This window comes from Haliaeetus albicilla, chromosome 13 (genome assembly GCF_947461875.1).
Source record: "Haliaeetus albicilla chromosome 13, bHalAlb1.1, whole genome shotgun sequence".
NCBI classification, from domain to species: Eukaryota; Metazoa; Chordata; class Aves; order Accipitriformes; family Accipitridae; genus Haliaeetus; species Haliaeetus albicilla.
In genome coordinates, this window is record NC_091495.1 from 20,736,117 (window position 1) to 20,750,163 (window position 14,047).

Here is a 14,047-nt window from a genome sequence, read left to right on the forward strand (position 1 = left end):
GTTTAAATCTGTAACTGTTCTAGGTAGGATAAAGCTTTGTTCAGATATGTATTGGAAGATCTGTAATAATATACTTTCTTCTTCTCATATTAGTTATAAGGCAATGTTCAATCGCGTGAAAGGGCTGAAGGTAGAAATTGAGCACCTGCAGCTTCTTATCGAAAAAGTCAAGATGAAGCTGCAAAAAGACTTTGAAGTCTGGTGGTCTGAAGAGACAATAAATCTACAGGTATGAAATCACTTTGTGTTTCTTCCATTTTCATGTAAATGTAACATCTTCAATCATTTCTTAAAGTAGTTAATTGACTAGCTAGAACAGAGTATGAAGGATGGTATTTGGGGCCAGATTCACCTGTGCTTATGCCAGTGTAAATCAGACAATGCTAATGTGAATTATGCTTGTATGAAGCTAACATAAATGAAGCAAAATCCTTGCTTTCTGCTTTATTTTTGTTTTGACCTTCCCCCAAACAACTTGATTGAAAGCCAAGAATGGTCTCAAAATGCCAAAGACTCTGAAGAAACATAAAACAAATAGACAAGATTGGAAAAAATAAGCTTTTTTACGGCTAGCAAAATTATGATTTCATCAGGTTTATGATGTATGTATTAGAAGATGGCAGTCATAGCTGTAATATGGACAAATCCCAGCAAATATAATTGGTTTTTAGCTTCCTTTGTTTGCAAAACTCCAGTAATCTTTCAGCTTTCCTAAGTTCCCAGAGGGTCAACAGCTCTCAGCACAGAGCATATGTCCCCTCACTCTCTAGCTGAAGTCCACCACTGCCATCATTGCCTGTTTAAGAACCCAGCAGAAACAGAGTGCTCTAGTTTAATGACTTGTGTAAAAATGAGCTAAAGAGATGTCATTTTAAACAGTGTATTAGAAGTTCATAACACACTCAGTCTGAAAGCTACACAGTTTCACAAACACAGGAGACAGTACAAGAGGGTGTGGAGGGGGATCAACTGAAACAACAACATAGCTTTCTTATGCTCCCCTTCTGACATTTTTTTTAATGTCTTCCAAGTAGTGACACGGCATCTCACAGCAAAGCACTGCCATGAAGTGCACATCAGCCTAAAGAAAAAGAGTGCTGAGTGCCGTCCATCCAATATAATTTATTATTAACTGGAAGAGAAGATTTACTCCTCGGGGAGAAGTTGTTATAAACAAAGAAGCCTTTAGCCAGTATTTTGTTTAATTCTTATAAGTATAAATTTAAACTGTATTTTTAAGAAAACAGCCTAAAGTAAATATGAAACTTAGCACGAGGAACTTAGTTATCCATAAAGTGCCACCTAACTAGCTTAACTTCAAGTTATCATTGCAAAATACTTTTCAGGTTAAAATCCCTAACCATATTAGTGGCAAAGAGGATAATGTTTTAGTCACCCTCCTGCCTAAATATTTAGGCTTTTCAAAGCACTGCAAGTAATATAACAGGAGGGGTCCAGGATTCAGCCTCTCATGATTCATCAGTAGAAGATTAGAAAACTGGAAAAAATAATTGGGATTGATTTCTTGGATCTTGACCTATCTATACATCTGAGCTCCCTAGGAAACTCAAATCAGCGAACACATGCTGTTACATATTAAAAACCTGTAACTTGAGCTTAAAAATACTTGAACCAATCCTAAAGACTTTTCTCTTTGTTCAGAAGTGTTTGTCCAAGTGAAGAAAATACTGTGTGATTCAGACTCTGTTTTCTGAATGAGTCATTGCCTACCTTGTTATTGCTGAGACCTGTAGGACAATATTAAGCACTCTAAAAGAATCCTATCCTACATAACTTTGTTTTTCAAACTAAACCCAGCAGGAAAAGCCAGAGTTGGTTAGCTCACCAAATACCATGACTGTTTACCCCCAATTTATCAAATCCTCACAACATCTATCAACTAACAGGTAAGTTGGTCATTTTTCTCTTACTTACTTACTTGTAAGAAAATGCAGTTTTAGTAGAAGCGCAGTTCACTGGAATGCTTTTGCAAATATCGTACTCAAACACTGCATTTCCAGTTACAAGAGAAATGGCTGTGTAGAAAATGAATTTTTATCACTCAGTTATTTTGCAATCATATTGCAGGTAGCTTATTGTAACTCAGTTCTTTTGATTTGTTGGTATTGGGACCCTGGAAACCTGTCACTAGGGACCCCATGACAGATAGATAGGAAAAGCAAGCCTGTTATCTGTCAGTTTTGCTGTACGAGGAGACTATATCTCCTTTGGAATGTGTTCAGGGGGCTGCAAACAAAAAAAAGATTAAAAAATTATTTAATAAATAGCCTAGATAGATTTGCTGTTGAAAAATGTCCTGGTGCTACATTTATGCAGCATATTATTCCACAATGATACTGCATTTGATATTATAAAACACTGGTGCATCCTCTACAGTAGAAAACTGTAATCATCTTGGTTGTTTCATCATCAATCACTTCTGATTTCAAAACCTCTAATTTAAATTTACAGTAATAGATCTTTCATAGCCTTCAAGCAAAGTGCAGAAAAACACATACCTGAATGTGCAGGTTTCCATATTCATTGACAATAAATGGAGGTGTTCTCTCTTCTTCCCTCTTCCTCTCTCCCTCCCCACCTCTCTCGTGCTATCTTTTTCTCCCCCTCTCTCTCCCTTCTTCCCATTATACAATCTTTCTCTGATGAGTGGCTTTACCTACAATTTTATAACAATACTCTGCATAAGTGATGTTTTCTGCTTTGCAGCAAACATATCCTACATACCATTAAATAACGCATACTGGATTTTCTTAGAACTGGAAAATATATTCTAATTTTTATTGTAAATTCTTGTATCTATAGTAAATGCTCCATAATCAGTACAGAGAATGAAACACATAATCCTCTAAAATGATCTAAGAAGGCATTTTCAGAGTCTCAAACTGATGAAAACCAACTCTAGTCTTCACTACTTTGCTTCAATTCTTATTCTGTTCTCTCTCAAGTCTTAGGCACTATTACTTCTGCAAATGGCTGGCAGGTTTTAGGCCTTATTTGAGCTGTTCATTTCTGGGTTTAGTCTGAAGGTTACTTGTCCCACAAAAAAGCTGACGGAACAGAACATGAAAGCATTTTTGGTCTAGCTTAGCACAAAAATCGGCTAAATTAGCTCAAGCAATCCATGACTGTCACTCTCTTTAACTTTGTACTGAATTGAACTAAGGACCTCTTGCACAGCCTCTCTGCTCCAATGTTCTTGGGAATGACAATTTCCAGTTGGTGTGCTGATACATTGCTCAGGAGAGTGGCATCTTTTGCAGTCAAAGCTAGAATTAAAAAGAACATACCATAATGTCTAGGCACTTTCCAGAGCAATGGGAGACTGGCCTCCAGGAGCAGTGATTTCTCCTTCTCCCACCCAAGCTCAGAAGCAAAATTGCATAACTGGTTTATTTATAATTTTCTTTTAAACTTTTTTTTCAATGCCTTTATCGTTTGTGTTTATTACTGGAGGACAGGTCTCAGAAAAGTGTGTTTAGCATTTTGAATAGAACGGGGGTAGGTGCCTGGTTGTTTTCCGCTGCAAAGCTTACTTCTCAGTCCTGTACTGCCGCACATGGTCTCTTGCAAAAAATCACATGTTCTTTATAATGAACAGTTTCTCGGGGTCTAAGTAATGGACATATTGACTGAGACTGACTGGATGATCCTTGCATACACATCACAGACCCAGAAAATTCATCTTCTGGGACTTAAATTGTAGAGGGAGTCAGGATGAATATAGTTTTGTTTTCCCATCTGTATCAATATTCTTGCAATGATCTTTTGAAGTTAACTACTCTTTCCTGCTTATAATACCAGAAAGTTGGTCTTATTTTATGCTAGGCTGTTTAAACATATTTTACACAGGTACATTTCCAGTGCAATGTATATGGAAGTAGAAACACTATTTCTACTTTTTGTGGGGCAGGAGCTGCAGGCTTAACATCCCACTGTGCATGAAAATTTACTTTTCCCCCTACTTCAGACAATAATATTTATAGTAAAAGTTTCCGATTTCACAGGCTTTAAGAGTATAAAACAGTAGAGTACTTATTTCCCAAGGATTTCCTTGACCCCAGTTGACACAGGAACTTTACTTACCAGTTCCCATAATTGTGTAGGATGAGCCCAGACTACAGTTGCTCCTCTCAGCTACACAGTCCTGAGACACAAATAGCTCTTTGCGTCTAACTCACCTAGGAATCAACAGTCTCCTTCTCTGAAATGATATTGCTATCTTCACCCAGCAGAATAACCAGTCACAAAAGCAGAAACTGACATAAATTATATTTGATATGACGTGTTGTAAATAAAACCTATTTCCAAGATGGAATTCAGTTCACAGGTGTATTCAATAGATATAAGATCTAAAACTTAGTGGGCTGCATGTGAGAAGTCTAAGACTACTGTTGACAGAGTAAGTATGCAGTAAAACCATTCAGACAAACTCCTGGGTGTGAATGGATATAAATAAAATCTTCAGGATTAGAAGTAATAAATTATCTATCTCATCCTATAAAGGTTACAGATATACTCCATAATCTATCTTGAGATTTATATATGTGTTTGCACAAAATCCTTTGATCACCTGCTGGTGCACAATTCATGTGGACTGTTATTGTTTGACACACCTTAGTCATGTTACCAGAGAAAATTAAGCCTTGGGAAGGAAATGTGATAGCCTCAAATTGTATTTTATATTAAATCAATTTATAACTGAAATAACAGAGAAGGGAAGCTGGTAATCCTTTTGAGGCTTGAGAAGGATACACAAATATGAAAGGCACTTGATTCATGGCCAAATGTGTCTCTCTTTCAATTGAAAAAAAATGGCTGAATTGTTAAGTGTTGAAATGGGTCTGTGTTAATAACAGTTGAACAGTGAGCATTTCTGCCTTAGTCAGTAAGGTTTGAAAGCCGTTGGCTTGCTTGATCCTACTCCCGCAAGAGTAAGAAGCAAAACATTGATTTCAGTGACAGCAGAGCTAAAGTGGGGAAAAGGGTGACATAAGGGTTATCAGTGGGCTTGGCATGAGAAAAAAACATTTCTGCATAAGAAAGGTAATTTCTTGAACAGGTTAATCACATTACCAAATCTGATATACTTAAAATAGCTGAAACCAGTAGTTTGTGTATTGTAGAGGCTTACAGACTCAAGCTCATTCACCTGTTAAGTAGATTCAGAAGGTTTCCAGACTACATTTATCTTTGCATATGTCTTTCATATGAAGGTTGCAGAAATAGTAAATCTCATCTGATCTGAACATATTACTTAAAATGAAGAACAACTGTGCAAAGTGGAGAAAGAATGACCCATCTCAATATTTCAGACAGAAAAGGGTCTAATCAGAGATCCCAGAGTCACAGTAGAAAGAGAAAGGAAGAAGAATTTAAATAATCATCAAGAAGCTATTTTATTCAAAAGGAATACCTAATAAAATCCCTCAAACTTGAAAGAGAATACCCTACTTGTCCATATTGTTTCTGAAATAAAGCTGTGGTGTTAACTGCAACTTGTACAGTATGTACATTTATGTCTCTTAATGGTTTTCTGTCAAGTCTGCAAAAAGCCTTAAAATGCATGTTGGGCTCAGCATTCCATGTCTGCTCCAATTCAGAATTCAAGCACAGTGTTTTGTTCATCCTTATATAGTCTTCTCCCACATTGGCTTTCATTTAAGAAATTTATCAGATCCTTGTCTGTTCAAGTTACTTCTCTCACTGAATATTTAATTTCACTAGGGTTGAACTGTTCTTGTACTCCCCTTGAATCAAGCAAATGTTGGATAGTTATTCAAATAGTCTAAAAAATTTTGGATTTTTTTCCTTCTCTGAGAAGGAATGCATTCCTTTTTAATTCAGTCAGATCTTTCTTAACCTCACTCATTCCCTTTTACTGAATCTCATTCATCCTATTACAGCAAGCCCCACAGTATGTTCAATCTCAGACCCCCTGGCTCTTCAGCTTCTTCGTCTTCAAAATCTTCCTGTCGCTTTAGACTCCCTTGGAGATATCTTCAGATAACTCTTCATGTTCTCTGATGACTTGAAGCATCAGATTTTTAAAAATTTATTGTCCTGGATTGCAAAATTTGCTCCCTATAGTAATGCTATGTGAAACAAGGGAAATGTTTACATATTTTGCAGCATTTTGTGTCATAATCATTTTTCATTCCTGCCAATTTTCCACAGTGTTACATGATGATAAAATATAATCTGGGAATAACATCATTGATTAATGACATTTCAAAGGTTTTCACATTCTGTTGGTAACAATTTAACTTGAACAATTTATCTATGAATTTGCAAGTTAGGCCAAATTTGATTTTGTAACCAAATACTAAAATGTTCAGATTTTAAGGAGCTTGAATCTTGCCTGCCTTTACACAGAACATCTGTTCTCCTCACGTCCAAGGCTCAGATGACTGGAGAACTGCAGCTGAGTTTTTTTTAATATTGCAGAGGTTGCACACCTTCAAATTTTATGCTTTCTGTTTTAATCTACCTGATTTTCCGCTTTTTTTCAGCTGACAAATCAAGCATTCATACCATGACACCCATCATCTCCCCAGCTCCTCTACCCTGTGGGCTTGATGGAGCTGGTCAGTCCATGGGACAGTTGTCTCTGGCCCTTGGGTTCCTGCAGCGAGACACTGCTGCAACACTGTGTACATCTCTCTAGCTGCTGACCCATGCCTAAGACATGTATCCCCAACAGAAGACACCCCCCCCCCCAAAAGCAAGTTACCCACTGGGTGAAACTCCAGGTAGTGTGTTAAAAAAAAGAACTGAGACATATGAAGTTGACAGACTATCTTTAATCTCCAGAAAAAGCAGGAGTTTTACTGAAGCTGTCAGGAAACAGTGCTTTGAGACTTCTTAAATTCAACTCAAGGAAAAATCAGTTAGATCCAGAATGAAAATGGGAATTGTACATTGTCAAAAGAACCTGAACAATGTTAGAGCTTAGGAGCCAGACAAAGAGACAGGACTTCTACGCCTTGTATGTCCATCCAAATCCAAAACTGTAATCCAGGAATGCCTATTTACACATTACAGAAATGTTGGTTGGAAGGCACCTCTAGAGATCTCTAGACCAACCTCTTTCTTGAAGAAGGACTATCATCACACTGACTCAGGTCAGCTGTGGTTTTGTCTGGCTTTATTGAGCATCCTGAGGTGTCCAGTCCTTCAGGCTTAACACACAGAGAGAGGGATCTTTATGCCCACCCCATGCTGTCAGAATGACTTTTCATTAAATTTAGAGCAGTACTAGCAAAATTTCTTATCTTTTCTCATCACTGCAACAGCATCTGACACTCAGGTGGAGGAAGACAGTCCTGCTTTCTGAGAACAGGCTAGGAGCAAGTTGCATCCGAGTGTACAAACCACTGCACAGCAAAACTACGCTTTTTCATTCCCTTATGATTCAATCTATCTTGCAATGCCATAGAAACATCATCAGAGTTTCAGTAAGAAGGTTGCAAATCATGCCCATACAGGCCATCCCTCTAGCCTAGGGATTAGGGAGATCTCTGGGATACGTAAAATATGGATTTGAGTTCTGCCAAGCTGAGGGACTCATTTGTTAAATTAGTATACTAATTGTTAACCTCTTATATGGAAGCAGCACTTTGAGTCATTACAAAAAATAGTTATAAGCTTCCTTATAAATTTCTTTAACTTGCAGGAGAAGAGTTTGCACCCCACAGACAAAAATGTCTGGCTTTAACCCCACAGGCAGAGGGTAGGAGTTTAAGGTCCACCTCTGAGCATGCTGTTAATTTCCTGATTCTGGGCATCACTTCACTCAGTCTAAGGGGTGTTTTTAACATCACCTTCCTCAGGTGCCCAGTTCTCCCAGACCACTCTAAGGCAAGTTTTGGCATAGTGTCCTGGGTCCAGGAATCCACTTGAAAGTGAGATCCCTAGAGGTCAAACCCTGCCACACCTGTAGTGTCTAGGTGTTTTAATGGATCTGGATCTAAGTCCCCTCTAAAATGGGGATTTAACAATTCTGAAGAATAATTTTCATTTAAATTCAATGGAAAAAATTAGTTCAAACATACAAGCTACTGCAACTTAAAAATAAATTACTTCAGCTGACTGACAGTATTTATAAAATTATACATTCTGTTCATGGCAAATAAAAAGCAAAGCAGCTTATTTCAGTGAAAAGAAAGCAATGAAAAAGGATCACAATTAGTCACATTACCTTACATTTGTGACAGGCTAAGAACAGAGTCATGGATGGTTGCTATGGTTCAGTTGATGTGTAGTGATTTATTAAACCATGGTTATATGGCTTGGATGCCTAGGTATCTAAGGGCACAGACACAGAGTCCTTTTAGAAAATTGAATTTAAGACCCTAAATAACTTAGTTTTTAAAAGCTGCCAAATCAATGGAAAAAATGTTCAGGAAATCCTAAAGCAGAACTATGATATGAAGTTCCCAGATATTGTTAAACCACATAGAAGGTAATAACATCACACATCTTTCCTAGCTCTTGTAATATGTAGGCGCAATAAAGTACAGAATATTATTAGCATTAAATAATGATATTGCTTTAGTTGAATTAGGCTGAATCTTGAGGTTATTTTCATCCATTCAGGCAGGTGTGAATGGTATGGGGCTTGAGGAGTTAATGAGAAACATTCAGTAAACCTGGAGCTGTTCATTTGAAAATGACTTACACTCTTGGGCACAATATCTTCTGCAAAACTGAACCTGGCACAATGTAATACAGTAAAATTTTAGTAATAAATTTCTTTCCTTTTTCAAGTTCTCTGCCAGAAATATCAATTCATCAGCCAACAATGAACAAACTACTGCAGAGTTAGAAAAGCAAGACCTTGCCAATCCTGCCATCTACAGGAAAAATCCTAAAACTGAGTAAATCAGTGTTTCCAGTCTAAGTTTGGCACCAGATCCGGCAGCATATGCAACCCCTGGGGACAGTCCCTAGGCATTCCGTGGCAGAAATGTACCTTCCTAGTGGAGAGGTTCCTTGATAACGATATTTGCAGGGACAGGAATGCACAACAGCTGTTTGCAATATTATTTGGCTATCATCAACAAGCCGCAACCCGAAGTCCTCACTGAGTTTTTATCCAGTCTTCCACTGATTTTGGTAATAATTTTGCCTGACTAAAGAAAGAATGGAAAATGAGCTAAGGCTTCACTTGGCTAATAGTCAGTTTGGGAACTAAATATACCATTACAGACTGTACATCAGATACAAGTGCTTTACAAGCCCTGCTTAGAAGGCAAATACTAACAATATAATCTTTATGAGCTTATTTGTCATTCTTTTGTAGACACATTCTCTACAAAAACCTAATCATCACATGGATTCAACTGAAAACCCTCTTCCAGTAAACAAGTGCTTTATATAGATTTAAAAAGTCTTCAGAAACAGTTATTAGCATGTATTAATATTACCTCCACAAGGGCTATATTCTTTCCTTCATTTCTGCTCCCATTCCAGTTTTTCAGACACCACAAGAGTCAGCCCTAATGAAGATCCAGCTGGGAAAAACAATTCAATCACCTCTAGTGACCCTACTTTAAAAACAAGGTAAGAAGCATACATGGGCTATTCAGAGGAAAGAGGAAACCAGTAAGTAATATAATGCCTAGATAACCCTCTCTCAATGTCTTTAACAAGAGTCTCCTTGAAAAACAAAAATAAAACTGAAATTACAGATTTTCCTCCAACTTCCAAAACAACACCAAGGTTGTACCATAGCTTTACACCAAGTAGCTGCATTATCAGCATTATAGAGGTTGTTTCTTGTTTGGCCTGAGGCTTTTTTCCCCATGAGCTTATGAATACTCATGACTGTGTCTTCTCAGCGAGAGAAAGGGACTCTGAAAGAGTAAATAAAAACATTTGAAAAGAAGGGAGATCAGAGTATGTAAGTATTGCAGAATGCAGGAACTACACAGAGATTTTTTCATTCTTGTGATTTTGTGCTTAAAATATTTTGAATCTCCCTCCTACAAATTATTCTAGTAAAATAAAATGACACCAGCAGCCCAGGTGTGTCAGGTTTGGCAAATGTTACATGTCATGTTTTCTCAAAAGACATACTGCTTTGTGAAAATTAGCTTAGCAGGTTAACAGAAACTACTTTTTTTTTTTTTTTTTTTACGGCTTCTCTGTTTTTTCTAATGTGCTCATTTCTATGTTCTTTTCTCCCACCAAAACATCGTGCCAAGTCAGTATACTTCTAGAAGTTACATTCTTATTGCACTCAACAGTTCTGGTTGTTAAGGCCCTTAGGAAAATATGGTTAAGTTACTATTTTTCCTACTGTATTAGTAAGAACAAATCACAAGGGTTTTTTTCTTTCATTTTCCAAAACAATCCATTTCTAGAACAGCAAAATATGGTGGAAAATTTCATCCCCCAAAACCTGATGTTTTAAATTGCATTTGTGTTTAAGAAAAACAGAAGAAAAAAGAGAAGCTAAAATGGAATTTAGACAGTACCTTCTCAAATATATTGTGTAATTTCTATTTTTTATATTGTTCCTAATCAAATTAAAATCAATAAGAGAATAGTCCTTTACTGGTGTTCTGAGATCACCTTGTAAATAAAAAGAGATATTTTATTAAGTTCATAGTAATTTTATTTTTTTTTCCATTTTGGTTCACTAATTCAGCAACTAAGGACTTAATTAGTAGCACAAAGACAAAGATATCAGACTTCTGTTTATGTCAGGCACAATTACATTCTACTACAATAGTCAGTAAGGAACAGTGGAAATAACTATAATTACAAAGGTAGGATATGTAAAAAAAAGTTTCTCCCTTCAGTTCCACTTGTCCTTCCATATTGTAATTTTTATCACAATATTTCTCATTTCACCATTAGTGCTTAATCTTTAAACAAGGCTAAAGACACAGGGCCCAATTCTTAGCTTTCTTAGCTGATTAGAATAGCTTCACTGTACTACATCATCTTATACCACCAGAGGGTCTATCAAAAGCAGAGGTAAGTCAATGGTTTAACTGCATAGATACAAGATCTCAGCTGGCACTGGAGACTCAGCAGCACAAAGGAGTTGCATCTGTCAGCAAATATCATGAATGTCATGTGATTGTATACTTACATGTATGTATGAAAACTTAATTCCCTTACAGTAGGCAAAAATGCTATTGATCTGTTCAAATAAATAGCAGCGTTTTTTCGTGAAGCAAACACACACAAGGCATAGTCACATCCATCATTTCTTTGGTAAACTCACTATATTAGGCTTTTCCGCTTAGTAGCAAGTCTTTGACTCAGCAGTAAAATATTTTTAACCCTTTGTGAGAGGTTTTATAGCTGATAAGCATGTAGCCCTACCAAACTAAAAAGATATTGGCTAATCTTAAGAACCTACATAAGAGCATTAAGAAGTCCTGAGCATGATTCTCCTCCGAACTGTGCCATCTCTAACAAAGTATCTGGAGAACAAAGTCCTCCATGCTGAAAAGAGAGGAGATAATGGAATAGAAAAATAACCTTCTTACTCAGTTGGGTCTACAAGTATACTTTCTTATTTCAGGGCCCCACCAAGTTCAAGGACATCTATTCCTCTGACTGGAGACAGCCAGGCTGATGCTGACATCCTAGCTTTCATTAAAGCAAGACAGAACATCCTGCAAAAGGAAGGTAAATCCTGCCAAAAATAGGAAGCCAACCCAAAATCTCCAGTACAGCATTTTAAAGCCAAAATAGCTTTAGTCCACATTTATACTGACACAAGTGAGACCTGATTCTGGCTAAAGTTATATTACATTATGTTCTCAGCCATTCTAAACACTTAAGGTTCTTCACATGTAATTATTTTAGTAGCTCAATGCTGTAGTGTAAAACTATGAAGGCTGTCTGTTTTTCTCAGCCACCATCAGTGAACTTTCTGGGGCATGCATGTCTGTGCAGCCTGCACAGTGTATTTCTTTACACTTAAATAAATGCATTTAAATGTGGTTTCTTGATGATTGAAATACTTCCAAAATTTTCTGTATACATTTTCTTTAAACTCTCTGGCCTGGTTTTCAGCTGGTACAAATTTAGCTGTAACAATTGACACCAAATAATGATTATGCAAATTATTGCACTGTACTGTACCTCATGAGGCACCCACTGTGTCCAGCAGAGTATGGCCTTAACAGGTATTTCACTATATCAAGGTCTAGTGAAACTTTCTATGGGTATTTGTCAGCAAATCAGGTACTGAGAGCAATCATAGGTAGGCAATAAAGTTCACTCTACAGTGTAGATAAGTAAAATTGGCAGGAAGCAGAAAGCAATAAACACACAACAGTGGCACTGCAAAGTAGCCTAAAAGTAGTTCATCATGATAAAGAAAAATGACCTGTGGTTTTCTTTTTTTTTTTTTAATAATATTTTTTAGTGGCAACAACCAATTAGGCAGAAGATGAAAGTGGTAGTGGTCACTGAAGCAATAACTTTCCATCAGCACTTGAGTGTTGATGACAGCATTATTCAGCAAGCTATCAGCACCTGGCAGATGGTGTTAGCACTGTCACAAAGCGGGCTTTCGCTATCACACTGCTTATCAGAAAACTGTCAGGTAAACACACAGTGGCTGAAGAAACAGCCTCCCTATACTCATCCAAAGCAAACACTTAACACACTTAGGGTTTGGGATGTCTTTGTTTTTATTTAGAAAAGCTGTTGTTATGTTTCTCCTGCAAATGAAATTAAGTTGAATTTATAGGCAGCTCACCAGAAGGTTAGAGATAAGTGTCTTAAAACAAACATTTCAGGGCTTTAGAAGGTCCAAATCTGACTCATTCTGTGAAGTACAGTAATCTAACTAACAAGAGCACATCTTGTCCTGTGATCATCTCCTAAACTCTCTTCAACTGAGATGTTCAATAAGCATTTCTGCATTTCCATCCAAATGTATTCACTCCCTGCATGATTATTACACACAGAGTGCCATGCAGAGGACATGAAAAAGCATAGTTCAGCCAAACCAAAGTCTGCTAGGCCTAAAAAATGTCAGCATACTTACTGCTCTTTCCTTTATTGGTCCTGACCCTTTCAAACTGTTATATCAGTATCTTAGAAGCAAACCGAGGACCCCACTTTACATCAGCTGGGGAAAAAAAAAAAAAAAACAAGCACAAAAAAAAGATATATGTGTGCAGAAGCCAACGGAGTGGAAAATAAGTTTCATAAACAGAAAGCATGGGAATGGTCAATAACCTTAGTGACAGTAATGCAGGGGAGGGAATGAGAGGTCTCAGTGAAGATTACCTCAGGGTTTGCAGGTTGTTGCCATCTGCTTTCTAAACAGAGTGGAATTAAAGCAGGTACATTCACAGAGGCTTGCCTGGATTGTTAAAGCATTGTAATAACTACATTGGAAAGCTTTTTACAAAGGGCTGCTCTGCAAACATGCTTTCATTGCCTTGTTCAGTCTTGAGGTAGAGAAATGAAAATGCAGAAGAGTAGATGAATTATTTTTTTGTCTTAAAAGTTTTAAATTAAAAGATTTTTTTTCTTTCTTTTTTTTTTGTGTTTCTGAAGTTTGTTTTAAAACTGACAACACAGCCTGAAATATAGTCTAATGTATTCTTTATCTCCTTTCAGGCTTGGGGAACAAATGAAATTCTTCTTGCAGTCCACTATTTCCTTTTAGAAACAGTTAAAGGTCTTTATTCTTTCCCTTCCTCTTCTGTTTAGAAACAGGTACAAATAAGTATTTTAGATGTACAGGCTTAATTGGTAAAGGTATAGAAATTATTTGTCTTTAACAGCAAAATCCATTTCTCCAGGGAATGATATTTGAACTCATTATCTTCAGCTTGCATTAGGATTAAGCAAAACTAAAACAATCTATCAGGAGTTTGCCAAACATTTTTGTTTATTGAGAATTCATTGTATGTTTTCTAAATATTAAAATTATCTAATGTATTAATGCTCTTCTACATCTTTAATCTGGGGAACACTTACTACTACTGATGGTAGTTTTGTTTGCATTGATTTGCATAAGGCTTTATTAATTACATCTAGTTGG

The 14,047-nt window shown here is 36.8% G+C and overlaps 1 protein-coding gene across 1 annotated transcript in view; it reads left to right on the forward strand.

Annotated features, from left to right (window-relative positions):
- Nucleotides 1-12,078, forward strand: part of KIF6 (kinesin family member 6) — a 185,482-nt gene extending 173,404 nt beyond the window's left edge. Inside the window, exons 18-21 of the mRNA XM_069800369.1 lie at nt 94-229; nt 1,819-1,907; nt 9,493-9,582; nt 11,561-12,078. Of these exons, the coding sequence (XP_069656470.1) occupies nt 94-229; nt 1,819-1,907; nt 9,493-9,582; nt 11,561-11,687 (442 nt within the window). The 3' untranslated portion in view covers nt 11,688-12,078. The remainder of the gene's footprint in view (nt 1-93; nt 230-1,818; nt 1,908-9,492; nt 9,583-11,560) is intronic.
- The last annotated feature ends 1,969 nt before the right edge of the window (nt 12,079-14,047 follow it).